The sequence below is a fragment of the Anopheles stephensi genome, chromosome 2 (genome assembly GCF_013141755.1).
Source record: "Anopheles stephensi strain Indian chromosome 2, UCI_ANSTEP_V1.0, whole genome shotgun sequence".
Classification (NCBI taxonomy): Eukaryota; Metazoa; Arthropoda; class Insecta; order Diptera; family Culicidae; genus Anopheles; species Anopheles stephensi.
The window spans coordinates 54,703,258-54,716,986 of NC_050202.1; the positions used below are offsets into that span (position 1 = coordinate 54,703,258).

Consider the following 13,729-nt stretch of genomic DNA (forward strand, 5'->3'; position numbering starts at 1 on the left):
TCAAGATCAAGATCATCTTTCTGATACCCAAATCTCATGATTTGGAGATCGATCAATAGTTCTTTAAATACCAATTCCAAATTTTTATCAAATCCAATACATTAAGTCGCAGTAATCGATAGGATTCAACAAGTTCTTTATGCGTATGGCTTGGATCTCCCTTCAGAAATTACTCCAATTCCTGGACATTAAAAATGTTCGACTTAAAGGAGCGCTTCTATTAAGATGTTGAGCTATTAAGCATACGTTTATTAATCAATACATTCTACCCCATAAATTTCCTAACGCAAAACAGGCTCAATATTGGCATTATTTCGCATGACAAACAATGTGACACCGATTAAATACACCAAATGCTATTAAATGAGATACGCCACCTGACATTCCTGACGCTCTTCATAGAAACATCTTGCAGACCTAATAAAGTGACACAAAATAACAAGAACTACGATGTATTGCACCATACAACTAAATCTCTATCTATTGGAATTTTAATTAATCACACCAAATACAAACAGACTGCAGCACGTCAACACATCGGCAAAGCCGTACCTGTCTGCCAACATTATGCAATCGAATCGGCAACATCCATTCGGAGCATCAATGTACATACTTCTGACGCTGTGGTACGATTTTAATTGCCTTCGCGTGCGCGATATCTCAACCGCAAGCAATAGTAGAAGTTGCAGCTTCCTTATCTACATTCGTCAGCCGCTCGCGTTCAGCGTGTCCGTTGATCGCTCAATCACAACCGAACCGATTCTCCCGCACACTCATTTCAAACCCCTTGCAACCAAGAACGACCCACCAATTCTTTCTGACCTTTCGATGCGCGAACGATCTTACCATCATCACTTTACCCTCCCATTCTCCCCCCCCCCCCCCCCCCCCCGAAACACGAACCACTTTAAACTGAAGGCTTTTGCGAGTGGCGCGCGTTGGTTTCATCAACAGCACCGTCCGGATCTCCGGAATGTCTGCGAAGCGACGAAGGGTCGTTTTTTGCGTCTAATGTCGAAGGGGTCCGTGGCTTGCTGCTTGCCTCGCTCGTGTTACCATAAAGCCTGCCGGTGCCTTCTCTTTACTTGCGCGCACACACACACAACGTTAATGAGTGCCGAAATGTCAAAGTAAATGTCACGCTTCATAGGCGTTGCGATTTCGAGAGGTGGTGGTGGAAAATCAAACGAAATCATAACATCATCACCACGATCGTTGGCGCTCGCTGAGAGAGTGGTGGTGGTGAATTTTATAACGATTTTCGATATCGTTGCAGTACGCCGGGTGGTACGCGGAATTAAAAAGGGGCGATGGTAAAGATTACCCGCCAAGGTGGTAATCATCACAAGTTTCACACCCGGGTGTTTTTAGCACCGGTGCGTTTAGAAACTTCTCGCTTCAGCGATTAGAAGAACGATTTGTAGTTTAATGATCAGTGCGGTAGATTTTGAACCAACGAAAGAGGTGCTTTGAACTAGAAAGGCTAACGAAATAAAATTATAAAGAGAGGGTGAACTCGGCCAATTTTGCCACCTGGCAAGCGGCATGAGTGTGTTATGCTAATCAGATCATCCACTGTCCACGCAAAAGCAGCACCCGTCCAGGAACCAGTTTTGGCCATTGTGGTGAGCACAATGTTTGAAGGTAATCTTGTCGATTGCCTTAAACTAGTCAGGAATTTTGGGCCGATTATACAATCCGCTCCTGTTTTTTTCTGCCTTTGCTGGAGTTGCAATTTGTTGTGTCAATCGTGTTGTTTTTTGGCCTGCTTCGATATCATGCGATGTGTGGGACCTGTTGCGTGACTTACTAAAATATGCTGCTCCAATATAGGCTAACTGATCTTGTATAATACAGTCAACTATTTCACAAGACTGTATTGTTTGACATTTCACAGTGGGATATTAATTAATACACGCAGCTATATTCTCCCTACAGTAATGCTTAAACTCTTTCCAATGCCCCGCAATTCGCATGATAATATTCGCCATACCTAGCGCCATTCGAGTTCGATCTCACGCTCATAAAAAAAGCTCATAAAATCTTTCCGCAAATTTGATCCTCAGTAATTCTACACCAGCGCAGACTGGGCAAAATTTCTATTCAACCGTCCTCTAACGGCCGAGACACAACACCGGCACCCTAACCACAGCCATGGTCGGGACGGAGACACCGGTGGTGTGTCGCCTGAAGAAACCCATTTCGCCACAAACGGTCTGACATTATCCAGTCCGGCCGTGTTGAGTTGATGCATGCTGTTTTTTTTTCTAGTCCCCCAAACCATCCACTCGGACAGCCCAAGATGGCGTGCGTATCAGGGTGGACAGCAGGTTCTTGTGCAGAACTTGTCCGAGTGAGAGCGGGCGCGCAATGGATAAACTGAATAGCAAAGAAAAAAAACAGCGCCGGAGATTGAACTGGTCTGAAAGCGAATCTGTAGACTGGTGGTGGCCGTTTTTGCAATTCAACCAGCTTGCGAGAGCCGGTGCACACTACCACTATCAGTAGAACGAAGGGTAACTTCGGTCTAGTTCCAAGTGGAGCCCACGATCGGGGCGAACAAACATTTATAAACCCACACCGAATATATGTAACAAACAGCGGCGGCAGCAGGCCACCAACAACAAAATACACCCCTCACAAGACACAAAACACGTTCTCCCATGTGGAAGACCTTGAGCGATCGTGGTGGCAGAATTGAAAGCAAATCTGGTGCTATCTCGCTCCTGTCAACGGTCAAACGCGCCCCACCGTGCAGGTTCGTCGCTTGCAACTATCGATGTCTTTCGTACCGTGGAAGGGAACCGCTCAGGGGCTGTGTCCGGACCGGGGTTTGGTTCGAGATCTTGCATTGAGGTCGCCGCACAACCGCCCGTCACCTACCTTCCCCCCTTTCGCACCCATACATGCGTGAACCGGGCCTCAGATTCCATTTCCATTTCCTACAATGTGTTCTAAAGCTCAGCATTGTTTTTTGTTGTTGTTGTTGCTAGCATTCTTTGCTCTGCTCCGGTTGTACTTAGGCTTTTTGCTGCTGTTATTGCATTACATATATTGTTGCCATTGTCATTTGCTTGTGAACGGTTCGAACGCCGTACGCAATTAGCAAACAGAAGTTAGACGGCGAACCTCAGCGAAACAGAATGTACTGAAACGGTTGCTGGCTAACAACGGTGAGGGGACAGAATGGCGACGAACGGCGCACCCGATCCCTACCCGATCGATAAGCAATTAATCATAGTGGTTTTAATTGGGCCGCATCATTACCATTGCGTTCCAGGTGTGATTTTGTCGTTTTTTGTGAAGCAGACGGTGTGCACGTACAACTGGTGTTAATTTGATCGATCAACAAGGCCGAGGTCGACCTCAGACCGTGATCGATGCCGTTCGGTGATGATGGAACTGAAGCATTTTCTACATTGGCAGCAACAAACGAAAAAAAAACCCCTCAAGGTAACGTTCTGTTCTAACACTTTCACTCTCGTTTCATTGTTGCACGGTGAGTGCCAAGTGGCAGAGTGGCTCGCATTACTTCATGCACAAGCTTAATTTGCTTCGGAAAAGTTTTTGGCGGGTGCAATTTGGTTTGTGCACAACAACAATTTAAACACTGCACGCGCCTGGCGTTAATTTTCTAGAGCACTCCAGCTGCATCGTTAATTTAATGACACGGGCGATTTGATTTCGTTCGTTTGCTTTACGAAAGAACAAAATCTCTCACCTTTGATGACGGTCACCAGGCGCCCCGAACGAACGATGCTGAATTGGGCACTATGCTGCTTAACCTTGACAAACACCAATGAAACGGCACCGAGCCGAAGCGAAGGAAAAATCAATTAATGTAAGCATCACCAGCATCGCCTTGCACCGAAATGGGGAGCGTGGTCGGCTGATGATGCTGTAAGCCCGATGCGTCCACTCCGCGCAGATGGAAAAAGAAAGCAAACCCAAACCAAAGGTCGCACTTGTTTTAATGAGTGTGATCGATTCGGAGAAGGAGGCTGGGGTGGGTGGTTTCTTTTGCTTTTCTTTTCGTTACGAAAGTGTACATAAATACACAGCAAAAACAAGGTAGAAAAATTATTTGAACCTTACGCTTTAATTTGAAGCCGTTGATGGAGGCCAAAGTGAAGAGTCAACATCAATGCTTGCATGCAACAAAAGTCATTTTCAGGGATGAGTTTCATTGATGCCCACAACAATTTTACTGGTAAAAAATATTTAAAAATCTTAAAAATACAATTTTAATTTAGCTTTCATTTATAAGATAAAGAAAAACAATATTTTAATTATTAAAACAATAAACATTATACTATTCCGCTAGAAATATACTCCTGAACAGGGTTCGTCGCTTGCTGTTGATGTCTTTCGTGCTGTGGATGGCCATCGACCGGCAATCTATCGGACTATGTTTGGTATTGGGAAGTGAAAATCTAACGGTAAAACCTCCAGAATGGATTCTTACTTCATCTTCCAAATGATCCAATCCGTCAAGAGCCGACGAGTGAGAAAACAAAGTCTTCAACCCACGCTGACTTTTACCATTCCTTGTTTGAAAAATAGCTCTTTAAAACATCGCCATCCTTCCTGATTAGTAAAGTATTACTCAAACACACACACACACACACAGTGCTTTCGAAAGCGCTTCAATTGCCAGCTCTTTCCAATTTAGCTGAACAACCGTACCGGGTTCTCCCGCGCCCCGTTCAATCAATGGCGCCATATTTGGCCGTTCGATTGTTGCGATCGGCTTCACTACGAACCAAGCCTATCCATTCTAGCTTCTAGGCGGCGTTGGTTGTCCCCCTCTTTGTACAAATACCGTCACCACCAACCAAACAAGTGACCTCCACCGACAGGGTGGCACGTGAATGCAGCATTCGATACCGCTCCACTATAGGGGTTTTCAGTTGTTGTGACGTTTAAACACCGAGCCGAGGCCGAGCTGCGCGAGGAGTGGTATAGTAGAACACAATAAGATATTATACCGGTCTAATGCATCTTCTTACTACGTGAACGAGCATCACATCCAACAACGCTAGCCAAACCAAGCGTTGACACCGAACTGTAACCGATCACCGATGCAAATACGTGAAAGATCATGTCGTGGTTCGGCGGTGCGCCACCACCATCATCACGTCCGAGTGTGACCGTGTTCCCGCATGTCATGCACTTGTGCTTCGCTGACGGTTCCATTCTCGAACGAGCACCATCATCGATCGACAGCGAAGGGAACGGCTATCGGATGGGAAAAGAATCTGCCAGAAAGAATCTCCGGCGATCGTGCTAGGAGCATTCAGCCAGCTTCCTCGGGGTTACACGATTGCAACACGGCTAGGGATCGTCAATTTGTCGGGCTTTGGTGGCACCCTTTCGCTTTCGATTCGTGTTATTTAATTCGATTCTAAGCCTCACTGTTACACTGAACCAACTTCACCGCTTCACAGCGTTAGAGTAAGAAGAGGTTCCCAAAATTAGGCAAAATAATAGCAATTAATGAACGCCTTGTTGGTACACCCGCGTGTGTGTGTGTGTGTGTCTAAGTGTATGTGTGGCGGTACACTAGCAGGTAATTGGTAATTCCAAACCATACGCCAAAAACCTTTCCCGCGCACATGTAAATGATGGAAAGCTGCAGAATTCCCAGCGGCACCAAACAACCGCGCTCGTACTCGGGCTCACGCATGTGTCGTGTGGAATACTTTATTAAATTCGAATCTCACGCATCGGGACGGTGAGTATAGCTGTGTGTGAGTGTGTACAAGGCAAAGCAAAAAGGGTAAACGAGAAATTACCATACCTTACCAGTGTGGTGGTGTAAATAAATAAAGTGTCGCTTTTAGTGTACATTCCCTTAGCACGAATAGTTTCAATTGACTCAAAAGATTTACTTACTTTATTTACTCTATTGGGAGTAGAAACGACCCTTAGCCCTCGCCAAATCAACTGCTTCACTCACAAAACTAAACCAACCCCCCCCCCCCCCCCTTCTGGCATTAGGACAAAACAGTGTCAGGGGGAAGGTGAGCTAGAAATGGTTATGCCTGCATGTCTCACCGTTCGCGGGCGTTCAGAAACACTGAACCGTTGCATAATGTTGCTGCGCTCTTTTTCCACTGCACGAATAGATGCAGTGGTTTTAGGGGGCAAAGACACAACAAACGCTCTCACGATAGTAGCACAAGACAAAACCGAAAACAAACATTGCAAATCTGAAGAGAGTTGAGAGCGTAGCCCGACATCTATGGAGGGCTGTACACTATTAGAAGAACCTTTATGTATCACAACAAGTATATTCTAAGATTTAATGGTAGAAAGTTGTAAAAGATTGCTTATTTAATGAAAATTGTTATGCTTCTGTCGATTCCTCTTAATGCGATAGAAGCATTAGGAACGAAAGACTTGATGCAACTCCCAAGCGACGAACCCTTTTACTAACTAAATAACGAGCACAGCGAGCACCTTCCCTCATCGGTTGAATCATCGCCCACCGTAAGGAGGATGTTCCGGTACCACTTGTGTGAGGTTTTTTATTTTCTTTAACCTTCCTTCTACTAGTGATGCAACGACCGCAAAAAACGAAAAAACAATGTTTTGGGAATGGACCCAACTGGGGGACCCAACGTTGCTCGGAAGCCGTAAAACAGTGCAAACGCTCGAACGCGGGAGGGTGAACAATTTTACATCTCTGCCATTAGGGCAAAAAATAAAACTCAGTACGTCTCATAGCTGTTACATATGGCCGTCCGTATACACGATTGGATGGTTTCGATTAGATCGTTTAATAGCATTTCCTAGCGGCCGTCCCATGATGCACGCCCCATTCCCCAAGTTTGTTTCTTCTACGTGGCCGAGTTAATTAATTTCGGCTTTTATTATTAGCCGGCTTTTGAGGCGGAAAGAAAGTGGGATGCGTTATTAAACGGATTCAGTCGCTCAGGAAATTAGCTAACCATCGATCAAGATCGTTGGATCGATGGAGTGATAGTGAAGGTTGTGACTGTAAGACTGTACCCAATTTAAATCTGCAAAACCTTGGTTTAACTGCACACAGACCATGATAAAACACGTGTTTAGATGAGTTTAGTTTGTGAAAGAGGGAGCACATACGATTTGTTTATCTTAACTGCGCCACAAGAACATGTTTTGCCGAACCAATGCAGCTGAGTTGTGTTATTGTTTTTTTTTAAGAATATAAATAAAACTACGTGATGTTCTTCCATGGGGGGAAAATGTTTACCTTAAATCGCGTTCGCTAAACATGTCACCAAATAAAAGCAAACAGTGATGACATTGAAAGTAATTTAGACTTTAGGGCAGAGCTGGGATTTGCGACGATGCAGTTTCTCGTCCAATCATTTCAACATTGATAAGTATGATTAATCTTGATATGAAGAACGACTAATCATCCGTAAAATCTTATCCAACCCAATACTTACTCTGTTGAGCGGCCGATCTTGGCAACGCTAGGCCAAGACTGCACCAAACTACGCACCAAACGATGGCGTACTTCGGCATTGCTGCCCTGCTACCACCCATCTTGCTGTGTCTGCTGCAGGACACTGCACACGCTGGAACGGTTTTCCTCTTCGCAGCTGCCCAGGAATTCTGAACAGGAAATTTCAACTTAAATCCAATCTCTCGCGCACACTTTCGCTTGGTGTTCACTTTTCTCTTGTGCTCGGTTCTCGGACGGCTCAAGGGAGGTACCGTAATTTCGATCAATTAGATCGATCAATTGAAGATCGATTCATTTTCTATTCGTTTCACAAAACACACACACACACCCTTCGGCACAAACTCTATTCAATTTCAGGCACGGAAAAGTGTATCACTGCATTTTTGCTTTCGAATTGCACCACACCGTCCCGTCTCTTTGGATCTCGCGAATCGTGATCGCACCGAATATCACCAACACTGACTGGATCTCTGGGGGCTTCTACGGCGGGGAGGGTTTTGTGCTCTCCAAACGATCTCTCAAACGGTTTTGTTCCGGTTGACAATTTTGCATTCAATTTTCTTTCCTTCTTTCTTTCGGTTCGTACGCTCGTCTCGCACGTTTTCCTCGATCCCTTGGCGCGTTGGCAGACACCAGATTGCACAATATCGATTTCTCCACGGCGATCGGCGTTAAGGGTACAGGTTTGTTTCTGTTTTCAGACTCCCTCCCCTAAAGCGACCCGAGTCATTCGCTGGCGCGCACACACACGCTTAGCTTTCGCACCGTTTGATTTAGCGCTTTGCAGCTCGGCGAATGAATACTCGCGATACCCGGTTGCGACACACCGGGTACGGTCCCCCTACAAAACCGTCCTTCTTTGGCAGCAGCAGCAGTACCAGCAACCGGAACTAGACGACGGTTTTTTGGTGGTCCACCCGCGACACTATTACGAATGCCCGGCACATGCACAACATAGACACTGCTCGGCGCGATTCACAAACCACGGGGTGCAGATTTATTTTGGGGGGCTGCCAAAGTCGAAGAATTAAAGCACAAACTGGCCTACGATCGTTGTTATGCGTTCGAAGCTTGATTGTGCATGTCGTCGTTGCACAATGCACAAACACGCTGGTGTGCAGACCTTATGCTGCTCCCACACACTGTAAAGGCACACGCAAACACACACAAGCGCGATCGTACCGCGGTGGGGTTCGAAAGAAAGAGAAACCGCACCGGAATTGCAGGCAAGGCGTTTTGGGGCAGCCCTCGGTACGTGAACCGTGAACGTGAACAGCAGTACGGACCGCTGTCTGCTTCCCGACGGTGTGAGCGAAACTTTGAGACTGAAACGTGTTTTTGCTCCAGCCAACCGATCCGCGTGCAGCTGGTTCGCGGGGTCTTTCTTCGGAGTCTTGTGCGGATGCGTGTCTTCTGGATTTTCTTTGGTGGGGACAAAAATCAAGAATGGGAGAGAGAGAGAGTGAGAGACTCGGCGCGAGCTTAAGACGCGCGCGCGCCAGCATTGCGTGAGCTTTTGCGCGGTGGAAGCTTCCCGAGCTAATGCTCGAGATTTCTAAAAAATTTTGATTTTATTAAGATTAATATTTGAAGATAATTAAGACATTAAATATTTAATTTTGATTTGTAAGCAAAAAGTGTTTTAGGAAAAAAATAACTCAAATAGCGTTAATATCCAAAGCACAACTTAAAAAATAATGTTGAATTAATAAAAAAATCTGTTTTTCTTCTGCTCATCCATTCAACCTGCTATCAAATAATTGTTTAAATATTTAAATATTTGGTCACCATACTCTAAAACCACCACATTATGCTTCTCCTCACTTTTATGCTCAATCTAACGGCTCAGTTTAAATGTTCGCTCCATTTGTACACGCTGCCAACACAACGGAGCGCAACCGAGTAACGCGTAACGCTTCCTTCGTACGCGCGGCCATCTTGGTCGCGGTGCGTTTATACGCGCCCGTTCGCCACTCGCCCCATACAATCGTTCCAACTGTCCAACCTAGCCCCTGTCGAACCAACGTACGGTTGTCTTTTCATTCTGTAATGGCGTCATGACGCTTGCGAAGTGAGTGCGAGCTTCAAAAAAGTGGTATTTTTAGGTGTTCCAACGCGGCAAACGAGGGCCAACGGAGTGCGAACGACTTCCCGTCACGCGGTACCAGGTAGGCAGACCGAATTTCCGGCGCGGCACGTACCGCTTCCAGCCGTATTTCACGATCGGATAATATTGTTTTGGAAACAACGCGCATCGCGCGGTTTCGCTGTGTGTGGTTGTAAGCGTACGGCACACTCTCCCGCTCATGAGATACCCGCGTTGTGCGGCGCTTGATGCTTCGACGAGGTGTAATAGAGGATGTGAATGTGTGTGTGTGTATGGCGGTAGGTGCAACTGGCATTGTTTTCCGCGGCAAAAGTTATGCTTCTATGTGTGCGGCTTGCGGTAGGCCAGGTAGCAAGGGGTGCGGTGTGCGTTTAATGGAACTAGAACGACGCTATCGAACGGCATTCCTGTGTGAGGCGTACGCTCTCCCCTCTACACCTACTTCCTGCTTGAGGCACCCCTCCTCTCCAATGTGTGTTGTGTTTATCAGCGGGATAGCAATCGGACAGTGATGCGTGTTGTAGGAAATCCATATCAGATCTAATCTGTAGTAGGCTATGAAGGCAATTGCTTGATGAGAGGAGCAGTATCGCTGTTTCATCCTAGAAGTTGGAAAAATAAAGCGTTGCGACCGGTCGCTTCCTTGTTGCTGTATCTCACCTGTAATTTCGACATTTATTTTTAGCCAAAACAAACGATTTAAAAGCAGTGCGAGCTAACAACCTTCAACATGGATAGTCGTAGCCGTGGTAAAAGGATGTCGACTGTGGTGACGGCTGCAGCGAGCAGTAGCACCACTAGCACGACCACTGCTAAAGAAGCACCAGTTGCAGCTAACAATGTGGAGAAGAAGAAACCGGGACGTAAATCGATGGCTGTTACAGCACCCGCTGCTGCCCGTAAACGGTCCGCATCGCCACCGAAACGTAAACCATCACCCGCACGGAAAGCATCCCCTGCGCGCCGTGCTTCACCTGCCCGCAAGGCATCGCCAGCCCGCAAAGCTTCCCCAGGGAGAAAACCGAAAGCAGCCACTACCGTCACGAAAGCACCGGAACCGGTTAAAATATCACCCGAGGAACCGAGACGTTCGCAGCGGATCCGTGCGTCGGAGGAAAAGGTCGACTCGGTACTGCAAACGCTGAAAAAGTCTCCGATCGACAAGCGCCTGTCCACCATTTTGGACGATGCGGAAGTGTCCGGCATTATGGCCGGTCGTTCGTCCTCCCTCAGCAAAAGCATGACACCGAACGTGAGCCGCCGCTCGAATGCCATCACACCAACGACGGCGACCGACCGTAGCCGCGTAACGGTATCCCGTTCGATGAGCGTCCTGCAGGACTACTCGGACAACGAAGAGGAAGGAGGCGGGGACCACTTTCAAAGCTTTCGTCGCACGAACGATAACGGCATCGGGGACAAGTCGCACGGCCAGCGGGCACTGTCGCGACCGCCACTGCACGAGCAACAGGTTGAATTCGGTGGTGCGCTAGGAGCCGCCGCACTGTTGCTCGCCCTGCCACTGTTCACGTTCGCTACGAATCACTTCTGTTCCGGTGCGCACCGTGACTGCCGGTTTGTGGTGCCGAAAAGTTGGACCGAGTTTGGTACGCTGTCCACGTACGTGAACCGGGAGATTGGTGCGCTGTATGCGCTGCTTGTGTTCGGTGTAGCGCTACTGACGGGCTTGCCGATCGGTAAGCAGGTGATGCTAGCGAACGATTCGTACCAAAAGACCACGCTCCTGTTCAACGGACTGCTGGTGGCGTTCGGAGCCGGACTGAGCGCGTTCGTCGCGGAATACTGCTACAAATATCCGCTGTTGTCCGTTGTCAGCCGTGGATACAACCAGCTGCTGGTGCTAAGCTTACTCACCGCGCTCGCCGTCGCACTGGTCGCGTTCGTGAAGGCACGGAACGTCACCGGAATGGGAATGGCAAACCCGTACGCCAAATCGGGCAACTTTTTGGTCGATTTCTTCGCCGGCCGCGAAATCAATCCGACCGTACTGCACGTGTTCAATCTGAAGCTCATCACCTACCACGTATCGATGGTACTGGCGCTGCTCTTCAACGGCATCATCCTGTACCGCAATCTGCACTTTGCCGCGCTACCGGACCAGCTGGTCGGTGCACCGTTGCAGGAGCGGTTGCTGTACGCACTGCAGCATCTTACCTGCGAACCGGTACCGGTTGCTGCCGCCGGCCTCACTCTCCTGTACTTGCTGGATCTGCTCGTGTTCGAACATCATATGGCCGCATCGTTCGAGCTGCAGCAGGAAGGATTCGGCGCCCAGATGCTGCTGCGTTACGCCATCCTCCCGTTCGCGTTGACCCTGCTGCCGAAGTACGTCGCGGCGCACAAGCTGACCGATGTTCCGTTGTGGGCTGTGGGCGGGTGTGTTGCCGTGGCACTGGTTGGACTGTTTGTGAAGCGAGCGGCGATGCAGCTAAAGTATCTGTACCGATTGAATCCTTTGGGCGAGAAGGTTGCATGTAAGTATTGTCGCTCAATTTGATTCTCTCGAAATCCTTCTCCTAAGCCCAGTCCTTCTCCTCTTTTGCTTGCAGGTTTGGAAACGTATCCCACCTTCCAGGGACGAAGATTGCTGGTGGCTAAATGGTGGCGCTTGGTGCGCCAACCGAACTACGTCGGCGATGTGTTGCAGAATGTCGCTCTCCTGCCGTTGCTGTATTGGCGCTTTGCCTGGCCCCCGTTGCTGGCGGTCCTGTTTACCGTGCTCGTGCTGGTGCACCGTGCGAAGCGGTTGAATCTTCGCAACGCTCAAAAGTACGAATCTTCGTGGGTCCGGTACTGTAACGCTGTCCCGCATTTGCTCGTTCCCCGTGTTTACTAAGACATGCTGGTAGGAGTGGTTTTTTTTTTGTTGTGCAAAATCTGTCCCACCTCAAAACCCTGCTCTCTGTCCTCACTCTCAACCCCATTACACTTTTCGAGGATTTTTTTTTTCTTTGTTTGGCATATGGCGTTGCGCTTCAACGTTCGACAGAACAATCGGTTTTACGTTTAGAGATAGTAGCTTATTTTTTAAAACCGTCTTTATGTGGGGTCCAAACTTGTGTCCGATTTTAATAACTCACGTCAAGATTTATTTGCAATAATAATAAAAAGAAAAGGAATCGAAAACGAAGCACAGTTTCAGACATCGTTAGACAAATCGCGCACGGGGGCGCACGATAGATAAGTTCAATCAGCAGCACTACGGTAAATTAATGAGCGAAAAATACAGTAGCTATAAGTGCGTGGAAAGAGGCCAAGCTGAAATGGATAGTTTTGTAAGCCATTTATTACAAAAAAGTGTAGCAAAAACTGCTATACCATTAAGGGAGAAACAAATATTTCAATCTATGATTTTGTAAGAAGAGAAGAGGGAAAGATAGCGGTGGTTAAGCTTGTAAAAAAAAGTGTACAAGGCTGCAGAAGACATCCAACTAATACAATCAAGATAGATCAATTTATGTATTTTGGCACACTACACGACCCCCCAGCCCTCCCATTCCGCTGTTTTTTAGGTAAACAGTTTTGGTAACAATCACACGGTCAGCTTAATTATTTGATTCTCGGGCGGGCGTCAACCATTCTGCCATCTGACACACAACACAACCAGGAAGTACAACGCGAAAGATTTTCGAAACAAATTTGTGTCCATGCGTGTGTTTCCTTCGTGGAAAAGCACATTAAAACAAAATGCTGCGAAAATGCGTTCGTTAGTATGTATTGTACATTTTCCGACACAGGTCCGTAGTGCAGCAATGAAGATCGCGTGTTGATTTTGCCAATAGCATATTAGCTTATGAAGTGATAGAGATTAATTAGGTCGATTGAGCTAAGGTATTAGATTTTAATACAAAAAAAGGTATAAAAATATGTCGTCTTACTTACCCTTCTTCTTCGTCTTCAACCTCGAGAGGTCTCGGTCTGCCACCATTTCTGGCTTTCTGTGACTTGAATTTACCCGTAGCAAAGTAGTCAGTCCTGTGAATGGGGAGGTGGAGGTGGTCTGGATGGGATTTGAATCCCGGTCCTGCCGTGTGAAGACCGGCATATCCACTCCAGCATCAACACCATCGCTCTATCGGCCTTCTGTTCGTGGTTTCGGTTTTAAAAGGCTACAGAATGAAGAGCCCGGTTTGTCCGGCGTC

At 47.3% G+C, this 13,729-nt stretch overlaps 2 protein-coding genes across 3 annotated transcripts in view; one reads left to right on the plus strand and one right to left on the minus strand.

Annotated features, from left to right (window-relative positions):
• LOC118502792 (mucin-19) overlaps positions 1 to 8,789 on the minus strand; it is a 45,929-nt gene extending 37,140 nt beyond the window's left edge. For both annotated transcript variants that reach the window (XM_036035394.1, XM_036035392.1), the window contains exon 1: positions 7,440 to 8,789. In XM_036035394.1, coding sequence (XP_035891287.1) covers positions 7,440 to 7,539 — 100 coding nt within the window. In that variant the 5' untranslated portion in view covers positions 7,540 to 8,789. The remainder of the gene's footprint in view (positions 1 to 7,439) is intronic.
• A 658-nt stretch (positions 8,790 to 9,447) lies between these two features.
• LOC118502793 (lamin-B receptor) lies at positions 9,448 to 13,464 on the plus strand. The gene is made up of 3 exons (XM_036035395.1): positions 9,448 to 9,627; positions 10,252 to 12,061; positions 12,137 to 13,464. The coding sequence occupies exons 2-3, from the start codon at positions 10,297 to 10,299 to the stop codon at positions 12,421 to 12,423; spliced, it is 2,052 nt and encodes a 683-aa protein (XP_035891288.1). The 5' UTR covers positions 9,448 to 9,627; positions 10,252 to 10,296; the 3' UTR covers positions 12,424 to 13,464.
• The last annotated feature ends 265 nt before the right edge of the window (positions 13,465 to 13,729 follow it).